Source organism: Neophocaena asiaeorientalis, unplaced genomic scaffold (genome assembly GCF_003031525.2).
Source record: "Neophocaena asiaeorientalis asiaeorientalis breed wild unplaced genomic scaffold, Neophocaena_asiaeorientalis_V1.1 scaffold152, whole genome shotgun sequence".
NCBI classification, from domain to species: domain Eukaryota; kingdom Metazoa; phylum Chordata; class Mammalia; order Artiodactyla; family Phocoenidae; genus Neophocaena; species Neophocaena asiaeorientalis.
The window spans coordinates 10,079,517-10,091,841 of NW_020185338.1; the positions used below are offsets into that span (position 1 = coordinate 10,079,517).

A 12,325-nucleotide genomic window follows, 5' to 3' on the forward strand; every position below is an offset into this window, starting at 1 on the left:
GAAGAGCTTAACATATTACAAACTCTTAACCTTATAATGTGTGTTTCTTGATATTTATTTGGCTCAAAAAAAAAAAAAACCTGTGAGTTCACGGCCTGGCGTTGGTGTCTAGCCCAGGTGTTAGCTAAGTTCTCTTAACTTCTACAACCACCTGCACTTTTAAATATTGCCCCACGATGGACTACGTTTCCCAAGAGCACACACAGAGAGAGGCCCTTGAAGTCCATTGTGGGAATTGTAGTCCTGGGTGACTTTTCGTCCAACCCTGGACTCATGCTCTGATTCCGGGATGATTAAACCCAGGAGCTACCAATTAGCTGGGGCCATGTCGGTGAGGCCGTGGTCCAACCGGGAAAGCCGGTGTGAGAATCTCGCGTAATGATTGGCCAATTCTTGACCCTAGGGGCGGGGCAATAAGGTGGGCGGGAAGGCCGCGGCGATTGGGCGAGGAGCGTACGACGGCGGGCGTGGATTGGCTAAATGCTAGGGCAGGGAGGCCTGGGAAGGGGCGGAGGAAGGAAACCAGAGCAGGAAGAGCAGCAGCGAGGCGGCGGCGGTGGCGGCGGCTGAGTTGGTGGTGGCAGAGGAGAAAGCGACAGCTCCAGCGGGTGGTAGCGGCCCTGAGAGCAGGATGCGGGTCTGGGTTGGGCTGACGTTCCTGCTCTGTGCGGTGCTGCTGGACTCGGCCTCCGCGTCCTCGGGTCAGTATCCGCCCCCTCGGACTGGAGGCCAGGAGCCACCGCCCCCCCGGCCTCCATCCCGGGGCAGGGCCGTGGGGGCTCCAGCTCACACCTCGCAGTAGCCTGTCACTCGCTGTCATTTCTTGGGCTTCGGTTGGCGTGGGTCAGAGCGGGTGTTTAGGGGAGCTTGAGAGGGGAGGAAAAGAAGGGGCGGTCCCCCTGCTCACACCTCTCCTCACTTCACAAACTTTACACGACTCCTCCCGAATGAGCAGTGACTCCATGGGAATGAATCCTGACAGCTGGCTTAGACCCACAGTGACACAGGAGCACTTCCAGAGCTTCCACGACTCTCATGTAGATTATGTGCTGCATCGGTTTTGAAACTTTGGCTTTGGGATTTGTAAGTTAAGTAATTGGTACACCTGGGGTTGTCTGGGCAGAGCCAGGTCCATCAAAACCAGGATGTTGACAGTGGTTTGGTGGGTTTGCTTAGTACCTGAGATTGCCCTGTCTCTTTGTTTAAAAAATGAAGACTTTTGATGTAAATGTGCCTACTCCGTACCCCTTTTAAAGAAATATTCTTAAGAAAGTGTTTTTTTACTGTGTCAGAGTGTTTCTGAGCCGCCCCATGTTTGCTGACAGTAATTTTATGATTTTTGGAAAAAAATCCTTGTTCTTATAAATGTTAGCATCTAGATTTAACTTTTTACATAGATAGAGAAATTCATATGCTTTTGATTTGATTTTCCAGTTAGCTGATTTATACCCTGGCTCTGAAAATTATCATTTCTCTTTTTTAATAGTTTAATCTACCTACATCTGAAAACGTCTATTTTGAGACTGTTGGTAAAGAAGCATTTAGTGTTTCTGAGTATTGGTTAAAAAAACAATCAGTACAATAAAGCTTTTGAATTTTAATCAGTTTCAGTTAACAAAACAGCAGTTCTGTGGCTTTAAATTTTTTTTGGAACAAGGCAGGGTATAAATGTCAACTCTTTTTTTTTTTCCCCAACAGAAAATTTCCCAGATGGTTATCTGAATCCTCAAATTATCCGTCCTAGTTGTAAGTCAATGCTGTAACGTCATTCTGCTTCTAAAATAAGAGGTCTAAACCTAAAATTCTATCCATAGTGTGGTTTAAGATACCGTTTCAAAAGCAACAAGCATATGCCAGTTACTTTACTGCCAACATCATGCTCTGAGGTCCGCCCCCCGCCTTCTAGTGTTGATTTGTGTTCCTGACCAAATCTTTAAAACTCTGTGTAACTCCTGAAGCCACTGCTAGCAGTTATTTGATCAAAGGAAGTATGAAATCAGTACTGTAGAGTACCTGATGGACCATGAACCACCTGCATCAGAATCCCTCTTAAGGGTTTGTTAAAAACGCAGTTTTAGGTCTGGAACAGGTTGGGGTATCTGTAGTTTAAAAAGCTGCACAAGTGATTCTTCACCCTAAAGTGTAAGAACTACTAATTAAAGAATATGGTGCATATCCCTCTGAATTCAATTTGCAGAACTTAAAGAAAATTAAAGCATGTAAACATTTTCCTGCATCTTCCTTTGACTAGATTGCACATATCTAAAGCATCATGTCAGTGGAGATGATGCTTGAAGAAGTTTTTTAGTCAACAGTTGGGATTCTCCATATATTATAATAGAAGACTGTTAATACTGAAGTGTTAAATCTTTGGGTTGTGTTGATGTACTCAAAGGACTATGTTCACAAAACATCTGTTCTGATTTCCATCATAGTTAAACTGCCAAAACCTTTCTCTGGGAGAGGCGAAAATCTTACTCAGCCAGAACTAAAACTATATAGATGTGCATGCTGATCAGTAATAAAGGCACTACTGTTCTCACGTGAAGTGCAAATATCATAAAACGCTTGTGAGATAAAGTTTTATAAGTTGAGTACATGGATTTTCAGTTGACTTTTTATTCATTAAATTGCTTATTTATACAGGATATCAGCCTCATTTTTATTTTAAAGATTTACTCCTATTTAAAAATCAAGTTTTGGGTCATAATTTTGTGTTGACATAATGTTTGAGTGTTGGTGGTTACCCAGAGCAAGTTGCATTTATTGCCAGGTAGAATTTGATCAGCCAACAAAGGGAATCTTGATCCTATCATTGTTACTAGCTGTTATCTAATATCTTGTCTTAAAGGCATGTAAAAGTATAATACTTTTATTAGAAATGTTTTCTTTTCCTTGTGAATAGATAAATTTAAAGGAAGAGATTTAAAAGATACTTCTCTCATTTTCTCAAGATAATAATGAAAAATGCTTTAACTTTTCTCACATGTTTTCTTGTTTTTGACGGGAAGTGTCTTATTGGTTAAAATGGTTTACTTTTTTTCTTTATGCCAAATAATGTTACAGAGTCTTGTAAGTTAGGTCCATTGCTAGGTATCTCAGGTAACAGTTATATTAATTAACACCATGTATTTAAAGAGTAGATTTCAGATTGCAGAATATGTTTCATTTCACTGTTCTTTTGTTCCTTAAAACTTTGTTGAGAGTCAACAAGGCAGATGATATTATTCCCTTTTGACACTTGAGGAAGAGGAGGCTGAGCAGACTTGCTATATCGAACCGTGTGTGCAATGTTAACATGTAACGAAGCCAGGTTTTGAGCCTAGCTCTCCAGGCCTTGGATTTGGAGTAATTGGGAATCAGCAGTATCCTAGGATCTGCACAGATTCAATGGCAAAGCCAAAGACAGGATATCTGGTCTCTTTTCACTAAACTTGTAAGACTTTCTGTGTTTGAAGATATATCAGTCTGTTTAATTTACATAACAAGTTGGAAAATGAATTTGTAATGACCACTTTTCCCTGAAAGAGTATCCCTGGTATTTTGCTGTTTTGTTAGCTGATATAATAAAAATAAATATTGGTCTTTTTCAAAGGAAGGGGTATGATTACCAAGGTAATGTAAACCATGGTATTTTGGATATGATACTCTTGAGAGAAATCCATAGCTCTTCATTGAATCCTTTTGCATTCTTCTTGTTGCTTGATGTATGTGTTCTGATAAAAACATTACTATATTCTTTTTATTTATGTGTAACTTCAGTATTTTTAATCCTTACCTGACTGCCTGTCATAAGTCTCTAGGTTATAAGAAACTTCTTTAAAGTGTTATGTGAATGGACATATTAGTTTCAAAGAGAAAATACCTTTGCTTTAAGATTACCATCTGGAGTAGGCTTTCCCAGTTTAGTAAATGAGAAGGAAAGCTCTTATTTACCAGTAACCTGAGTATATATTCCTAGTTCGTGGAGAGAAAAGAAAGAGAAGCATGATGCCATTCATACAGAGTAACCCCGATGTCACAAGTTCCCATGTCTCTGGGAGTTCAGAAACACATTTTGCTACTCTAATGCCTAACAGCTTGTAGTGTCTCAAATGTACATGTCTTAAAATTTATTTATAGGCATCTATATTATTTACTTATTAGCTACATATGTGAACTATTGTGACAAGGTACTCAGTTGAGTGATTACTGATTTGAGTTCCAACTAATCTAAAGTTTCAGTATTTGGGGATATACCCTATACATTTCACATTTAATGTCTGCTCTTGATTTATTAACTAGCTAATGTTTATGACTAATTAAATACATTCACACATACAACTTTGTTATTAGAGGTGAATTTTTTTTCCTTTATCCAAAGATCTGCTGAGAATGGACTTTGAACCATATGTTAGAACTTGGGCTTTGGGTAATACTTGTGAAGAACTGAGCATGAAGGATGATTGTTCATTAATTGACATCACTACCTAAATGTTATGGGCACTGTGGGACTAATACATGCTATACCCTTCTCCTCCCCACCCACCAGAAATAAAATATTTGGAAGGTAATCTAAAAGTAGTGAGTGTGAAAATAGCTATAATTTAAGTTTTCTTTGAATTTACAGCACTTTATATATGGCACAACCTCACCAGTAGACTGATTTTTCTCAAATATTCAAAAGAAACAAATACTGTGAAATAGAGTTGGGTATTTGGTACATAATGAGTTGATTATACTTCTTAAAGTTGGCTCAGTACTTTGGTAACACAAACTCCAAAACATGTTTTTGTTGTACTTTGGAGAGTTACAAGTTACCAATCATATTTAGGATCTAACCATATGAAGTAAAGATAAACGGCAACCATAACACCAAATTTTCTAGTAAAAAAATCACATGGTCTTATAGCATTTTGTCTACTGGTTAATTTCTCACATAATTTATGGAGCTGGCAATACCGAAGCTTACACCTGGATAAAATCAGGTAATTTTAATAGTAAGAAGGAAACTTAGAGATCATCTGACAGTTGTTTTTTTAACTGGCTGGGAATACAAAGATCAAATATTTGTGAATGGCCGTTGGGTTGTTGAATGTGTTTATATAAGAGCAGGAAAAAGAATAGCAAGCAGCCAGAATAGAAGTAGCAGAGAAATGCAGAAAGAATAATAGAAGGAAACTTAATGTAATTGGACTAAACCAAAACAGCCAATATGAATTTGGAAGAAAGATGTAAATAGTGGCTGTATTTATTATTTATTTGATATAAGCTATTGATTTCTTAATAAATAGATCTCATGTGAGTAAATACATGATAGTGTGATGCTACTTTTTAATGCATATCTGGTTATGTCTTCAGTAAAGTCGAACACAAATTCTGACTATCTTTGGCCACTCTGCTGTCAGATAATAATAATTCTTAATGTCCATCTTAGTGAACAATAAAATGCTAGCTATCACTAAAACAAGCTAGAGTAACTCCAGATTCTGAGCTGAGGAGAAGAATGGGTGGAATCCCGAACCGCAAAATCAGGGTTCTATTTTTTTAAATTTAGCAACTCATTCTCAGTAGTGGACTAACTATAACAGAAGAACTGGATGTCATCTGAAGAAATGTCTGGTTTTGGTGGTGGTGGTCTTGGTCTTCCTACCTGTGTACCAGATGAAGCTAATGTCTTTCCTGAATAAAGAGAAAAAAAATACCACCCCCAACGCCCTTTTTTCCTTTCACTTAATCTTTTCTGAACAGTTGTTGAATACAACCAATTTTTAGATAATTATAGATTTATTTATCCAGTGTCTTATTATTTGTTGTATTATCAGATGCTTTCATTTAACATACCTGCAATTTCCAAACAAGAAAGATGACTAAACTGTCTTAAAATTTCTTTACAGATGAAGAAGGCAACCAGGATGAAACCTTAGATTCCAAGGTGTGTACTCAAATTTACATTGACCAGTATTTGATGCCCAATTTAAAAGCATGAATGATGTATCTTCAAAAAGATGTGAAATCTGCATCTTTTGAGCAACAGAACTATATTTTTTTTAAAAAGGAAAAGAAAGATAGCTAGTGCCAATATTAGTTCTTCTGGGAGGAAAAATCACTGACCTATAGGAGAGAGAATAATATTTCTAAGAGTGTTGGTTACTAGATTTAATTCCAACTTAAATGTGCTGTGTGTGTGTGTGTGTGTGTGTGTGTTGAAGAGCCTGAAGGCAGTTACATTTTTTACTGCCTAATGAGAGATTGATTTTATTCTTTCTGTTTTAGTTTTTTAATTTGAAGATTTAACCTCTGCCATTTGTTTACACTTATCAATTAAAAAAATCTGTTAATGCACTTACTTGGTTGATTGAATGAATAAGGCTGATTATTACATCTTTAAAGAGACCAATCAGTTATGATCCCTGATCTCTAGATTGGAAGGAATGTAGGTAAGAAACAGGAAGTTATAGTACAGGGCTGTCATATGGGGAAGTATAAGATATATTGGGAGCAAGTAGGGGGAGACCCTAACCTAGACTTGGGGAATTTAAGGAAAGCTTCTTGGGGGGAGGTAACATCTAAGTTGAAATCCGAAGAGTCAGTTTTAGGCAGGTGATGAAGGCATGTGATGGACACATGCCAAAGTGTATAGAGGCGAATGAGTATGACACATTCAAGGAACTGAAGGAGGTGTATCTGGATTAGTGAAAGAAATGGCCAAATTAGGTTGGAGGGAGTCTTGTTAGTAGTGGAAACTAAAAATACTTTATATTGTCAGACTTCTTTGCCGTCAGATGAGTCGGTAGAGGACCATAGCCCAGCAGGCAGAGTAGTCGCTGGTCAGATATTCCTTGATTCAGAAGAATCAGAATTGGAATCACCTATTCAAGAAGAGGAAGATGGCCTCAGAAGCCAAGAAGGGGAAACTGTCACAGAAGAAATCAGCTTTCTAGAATCTGCAAATCCAGAAAACAAGGACTATGAAGAGCCAATGAAAGTACGGAAACCAGGTAGTCTGGACATTTTGTTTACTTTTGCCTTATTTAGGAAGGAGGCAACTGAAATTTTAAAGCTAGTATAGAAGGTGCAGTAGTCCTATTTTACTGATATTCACCACATATAATGTATAGCGTATAACTTTACAGGATAAGTTACAGAAGCTGAATTTGATAGTCACAATTGCATTTGTATTATATTAGTATTCAAACATTTCTTTTTGGACTCCAGTATGTAACAGTCTGTCAGAGTGGTACACAAAATAGAAACTCAGACAGGAAGTGTTGTCTAACTTGCTGCTTTGGTTATTTTCAGAACTGTGTTAGGATTTTTACTACAATAATCTTTTCAGTCATCCTAGGTAATTTGATTTAGTTGTTTATCCTAAAGTTACATAAAAACTTTAATCCTCTTCTAACTTTTGCTTTCTTGACACTCTAATTTTTAAACTTACAGCTTGATCTTTCTCACAGTAGAGTGTGCTAAATACCTATTCTATTAAAAATTAGTTATTAATGTATCCACTCTGCCCTGTCCCACCACCCATCTGTCATTTAGTTTATTATTTCAAAGATCGCCGCCATATCTGCTTATTCTGTTATTAGCCAATCTCGAGAATTGATCCAGGTTTTACCTTTTAAAAATATAATTTTTATTACAAATATTTTATACAAAAAAAAGAGAAACCATTTTTTTCTTTGATTAAAAGTACCTTAATCCCATCAAGTAGAAATAACAGCTGTCAACATAGTGGAGAATACTCTTTCAGGCTTTTTTCTAGATGTATGGTTTCAAGAAGACTAAACTGGTTCAAAATGTGTATACTATTTTACAGCCTGCGTTTTGCACTTAACAGTTTGTCTTGAACATTTTCCCATATTATTTAATATTCTTTTACAATTTAATGGTTAATGGCTATAAAAATTTTACATGTAAATATACCAAACAATATTTTTTTTTGCTGGGAGACCATTTTAAGTATACCTTTATACACATCTATGAAAATTTCCTTAGAGTTAGTTCTTAAAAGTAAACCTTAAAAGTAAAGTATAAAATTTGAAAAGACATTTGAGTCATATTGCTAAACTGTTCTGCAGAAAAGTAAGTCTGTTCCTTTTCCTGTACCTCAGCCAAGTGTATATTACCATTTTTAATTTTTGCCAAATATTTATTTTCATTCCTTCCTTTTTTGTTAGGGAGACTTCCAAACAAGTACAAAAGTAGAGGGTGTAATGACCCGCATGTACGCACCGTCACCCAGCTTCAACAGCCATCAACACTCTTGTTCTTGTTTCATCTTTGCCACTCCATATCCATTTACTCTTTTTTTTCCCTAGATTATTAAGCAAATTCCATTGTTTTACCTGCGTACATATCTCTAAAAGTAAGAATTTTTTTCAACAAAATGAAAGATACAATAGTATTATAACACCCACAAAATTAGCTATTATTCCTTTATCACCCAGTACCCAGATTCCGTTTAGTTTTCCCACTTGTTTCAAATGTCTTTTTGGAATTGGTTTCTGTCAGTCGGTGTCCACACTAAGATGTTAGGTTTTTCTTAATCTGTAACAATTTTCCCTTCCTTGTTTTTAAGTGTCATTTTATTTGTTAAAGAATATCCTTTGTGCCATAGGATTTCCCTCATTCTAGATCTAGCTGGTCATATGCTAGTAATGTAATTGAACTTGTTCCACTATCTGCTGTCTAGTCTATGAACTGGAAGTTGGCTCTGAAGGCCTGGGTAGATTTAGTTCTATTTTTTAATGGATAATATTTATAGTTAGTGTTGTATGCTTCCCATTGCATTACCTGGGAGTTACATAGTATCTGATTGTCCCACTCCTAGTGATTGGTCAACAAGGTCGGGTGGCGTCAGCCTGACCCAGCCATTCAAAAGTTCCTCATTGACCTTTCACCCAGAGCTTTTGGGAACCATTTCGTTTGTTGTCTGGATGCATTATTTCATTAGGAGTTTCAAAATAATGACATGTTAACTTATCATTCCTCCTGCATTTGTTATCTGGAGTTCTTTTCTAAAGAACTTTCCCTCATCAACTATTTGGTTACCCAGAAATATAATCCACACAGCAAGATAAATGCTTGATTCTTTCCCTTGAAATATTTTCAGATAATGATTTGGTGCCCTAGCGACCTCCAAAAGAGACCAGTGAATATGTTTTCTGTTTGTTTTGCTTTGCTTTTGAGCATCATTACAAATCCATGGGTTTTATACAGCTAGGCTTTACTCTTTTGCAATCACGCTTTTTTATTGCTCACATTATTGCATTTTTGGCTCTTGAGAGTACCTTTAAGTTCATTCCTTTGTCCTTTTGACTAATCGTAGGTAACTTTTAAACTTCTTCCTTTTTAGGCAGGACAAGCTGTCCCAAATTCATCTTATACTTTTCCTTACCCCAAAATGAATCTCAGCCATTTCTCCAGGGAATCCATATTCCTTTTAGTGGGAAATTGTATTTATTTTAGATACTGTAATCTAGACACCAAGGATATGCATTGCAACTGAATTGTCATTACTAATAGGCCTTTTTGGTGGGTAAGGTTAGGAAATATAACATTGATATTGATTATTCTAGTTCAAATTAAATATTACAAGTGAGATAACACAGAGGGTCAGAGTGACAAACTCACAAGAATCAGAGATCCTACCCAGTATCAAACTTGACTAATATTTTCAAAGATATAATTATCACAAGACACAAGTCACAGATCTGTGGCTGCCAGAGCTGCTCCCAGGTCCTGTCTTACCTCAGTTAAGATGCGCTCTGGCTTATTTTAACATATGTTTTTAATATATGAGGCCTTTGAGTGATTGATATGGAGTGTCACTTCCACAAAAGGGAGCTATTTTGGTTATGAAACATCTCCAGTTTATTCCCTGATAACTGCATGGCTTGTGTGGTATTTTCTAGGAAGTCACGCCTGATAAATACTTACATCCTAGGTTTATGTACAGTGAGCAGTCTGGACAAACCAGGTCCAACCTGGTAAAGCAGTGCACAAGTAAGGACTCTCCTGGTGGTAAATACCTTGAGTGCATTTGCCAGAAGGCCTCTTGTTAGCATGTGTCTCAGATGGTTTGATCATGTCACCTCTCTGTCTCTCTGCCTCTTGGGCAGTAAAAAGAGAGAGTGGATTTCAAGTCTGCTGTTAGTCCTTTCCACCCATCAGGATTTTTGCTTCTTTCTTTTATGTTTGGGTCTCCTTGCCCTGATGCTGAAAATCATGGTACCTAACAACATTAATGTTATGTTACTTTAATCAAACAAATAAAGTATATATCATTTCAAAATAACAATGGCAACCTTACCACTAACCACCGAATGCAGTTTAAGGTTTCTTTGTGGTTCTTTTTGTTCTTAGTATTTATTTTACTAGTGATTTGTATCAATAATATGATGTGTTTTAAAATCATTTCAGTAATGTTCTGTGTGGTCATACCAACAACTTTATAAACATTCAGATTCACTTGTTTTAGTTTTTCAATAATTGCTTTTTTTTTCATTCAAACTTGTTTTTAATGTATAATTAATACATGAAAAGGCTTATGTACATACATATAAGTTGCATATGCATGACTTTTTGTGTACTCCCAGCTACATTAGACCTGGGTTATATGACAGACTTGCTTCCTTTGTCAGCCTCTTACCCATGTCTCTGCATATTGATCTTCCTAAAACCCAAATTTGATCCTATAATTCCCCTATTTACAACCCCCATTATCTTCCATTTGCCTATGAGATGAAGTGCTTGCTCCTTAGCAAGATTCACAAAGCCTCTGGGTGCATGTGGCCGCCATCTTCTGTGACTTCATCTCCCAAAGCTTCCCCCCATTTGCCCTTTTCCAGCAATGCTAAACCCATCACCCTTCTTCAGAGGCATATACAAGTTCACCCCACTGCTTAGGAAACCTTCCTCACCCCCTTGCCCAAATCCATATATCGCCTTTCTGCTCATCCTTAAAGATAAACTTAGGTTTCTCTTTTCTAAAGTAGTTCCTGAACCACCCAAGGGTAGTTATGAATCTCTTGTATGTATGGACTTCTTATCTAGTGTCCCTGTTTTCACCCTTTCCCCTGATGCCAGTTATCTAATAGCAGGCAGACTGATCCTACTTCCTGTTCACAAGCCACCAATGGCGTCCTGTCACGTTCAGAATAAAATCCAAACAAGGCTTTATGTGATCAAGCCTCTCCTCTCTGACCTCATCTGTCACTCACAGGACTCCAGTCACACTTGCTTTCTGCTGTTCGTTGGAACATTTCACACTTATTCCCAGTACCCAAGACCACACCCCCGGGCTCGATGATTCTCTGGAAAGACTCACAGGATTCAGCATATAGTCGTATTTACAGCTATGATTTATTACAGAAAAAGAGTACAAAGCAAAATCAGCAAAGGGAATGGTGCATGGGGTGAGTCTGGGGGACGCCACATGCAAACTTGCAAGGGTCTTCTCCCAGAAGAGTCACACGGTATGTGTTTAATTTACCCAGCAAAAAGTTGTGACAACACGTGTGAAATGTCTACCAGGGAAACTCCTTAGAGACCTAGTACCGGAGTTTTTATAGAGAGCTAGTCACATAGGTTCTCTGTGCCTAGCACATACCAAAATTGCAGACTCCCAGAAGGAAAGCACGTGTTCAGCATAAATCATATTTTTTGTACAGTTGAGGTGAGTCACTCATAACAGTTAGGGTAGTGGGAACGCTTCCAAAATCTTAAGTTCCCAGACACAAGCCAAGGGTCAGCCTTGTAAGCAGGCCTTTTCAAGGATAGAAGTTTAGGCCTGCTATTTTCACTCTACTCTACGTGGCATACCCCTTTGGTCATTGGCCAGGTTGTCTTCACAGCAAAATTATTATCAATATGACCCAGACAGCAGAGTGAGACCAACCTGCAGTATGGATTTCAGTTGTGCTCTTCACGTGTCTTAGCCAAATAAGAAATCCCATTAATCATAAAGGTCTATCTTAGACAGGTAGCTTCCTCCTTAAGTTTCTGTTTTAACTTTTTTTACCTGGCTCTGAGCATCAGTTCAGGCCCAGTACAAGTCTGGCCAGTAAGTTGAAGCTGAGTTGAAAGCCTTCCAGGGCTGAGGCAGTGTCGTGATAGGGTACACATACAGAAGTACAATCCCAAAAGCAATTTTGGGGGATTCCCAGAGAACCCCTAGAAACGGAAAGTTTACAATCGTTGGGCACCGCGAGCAAGACATAAATTAGGCAGTATGATGTGACTGCCCACTGTGGGTATCTTATCCTAGGGATCCCAGTCCAATCCAAAAAATTTAGTTCAGTGCTTGGTTTCAGGGGGACTGCCAATCAGTTCCAAACAG

At 37.9% G+C, this 12,325-nt stretch overlaps 1 protein-coding gene across 1 annotated transcript in view; it reads left to right on the plus strand.

The window, feature by feature from the left end:
• Positions 1 to 529: 529 nt before the first annotated feature.
• SEL1L (SEL1L adaptor subunit of SYVN1 ubiquitin ligase) overlaps positions 530 to 12,325 on the plus strand; it is a 56,804-nt gene continuing 45,008 nt past the window's right edge. The window contains exons 1-3 of the mRNA XM_024736289.1: positions 530 to 701; positions 5,877 to 5,914; positions 6,749 to 6,980. Coding sequence (XP_024592057.1) covers positions 632 to 701; positions 5,877 to 5,914; positions 6,749 to 6,980 — 340 coding nt within the window. The 5' untranslated portion in view covers positions 530 to 631. The remainder of the gene's footprint in view (positions 702 to 5,876; positions 5,915 to 6,748; positions 6,981 to 12,325) is intronic.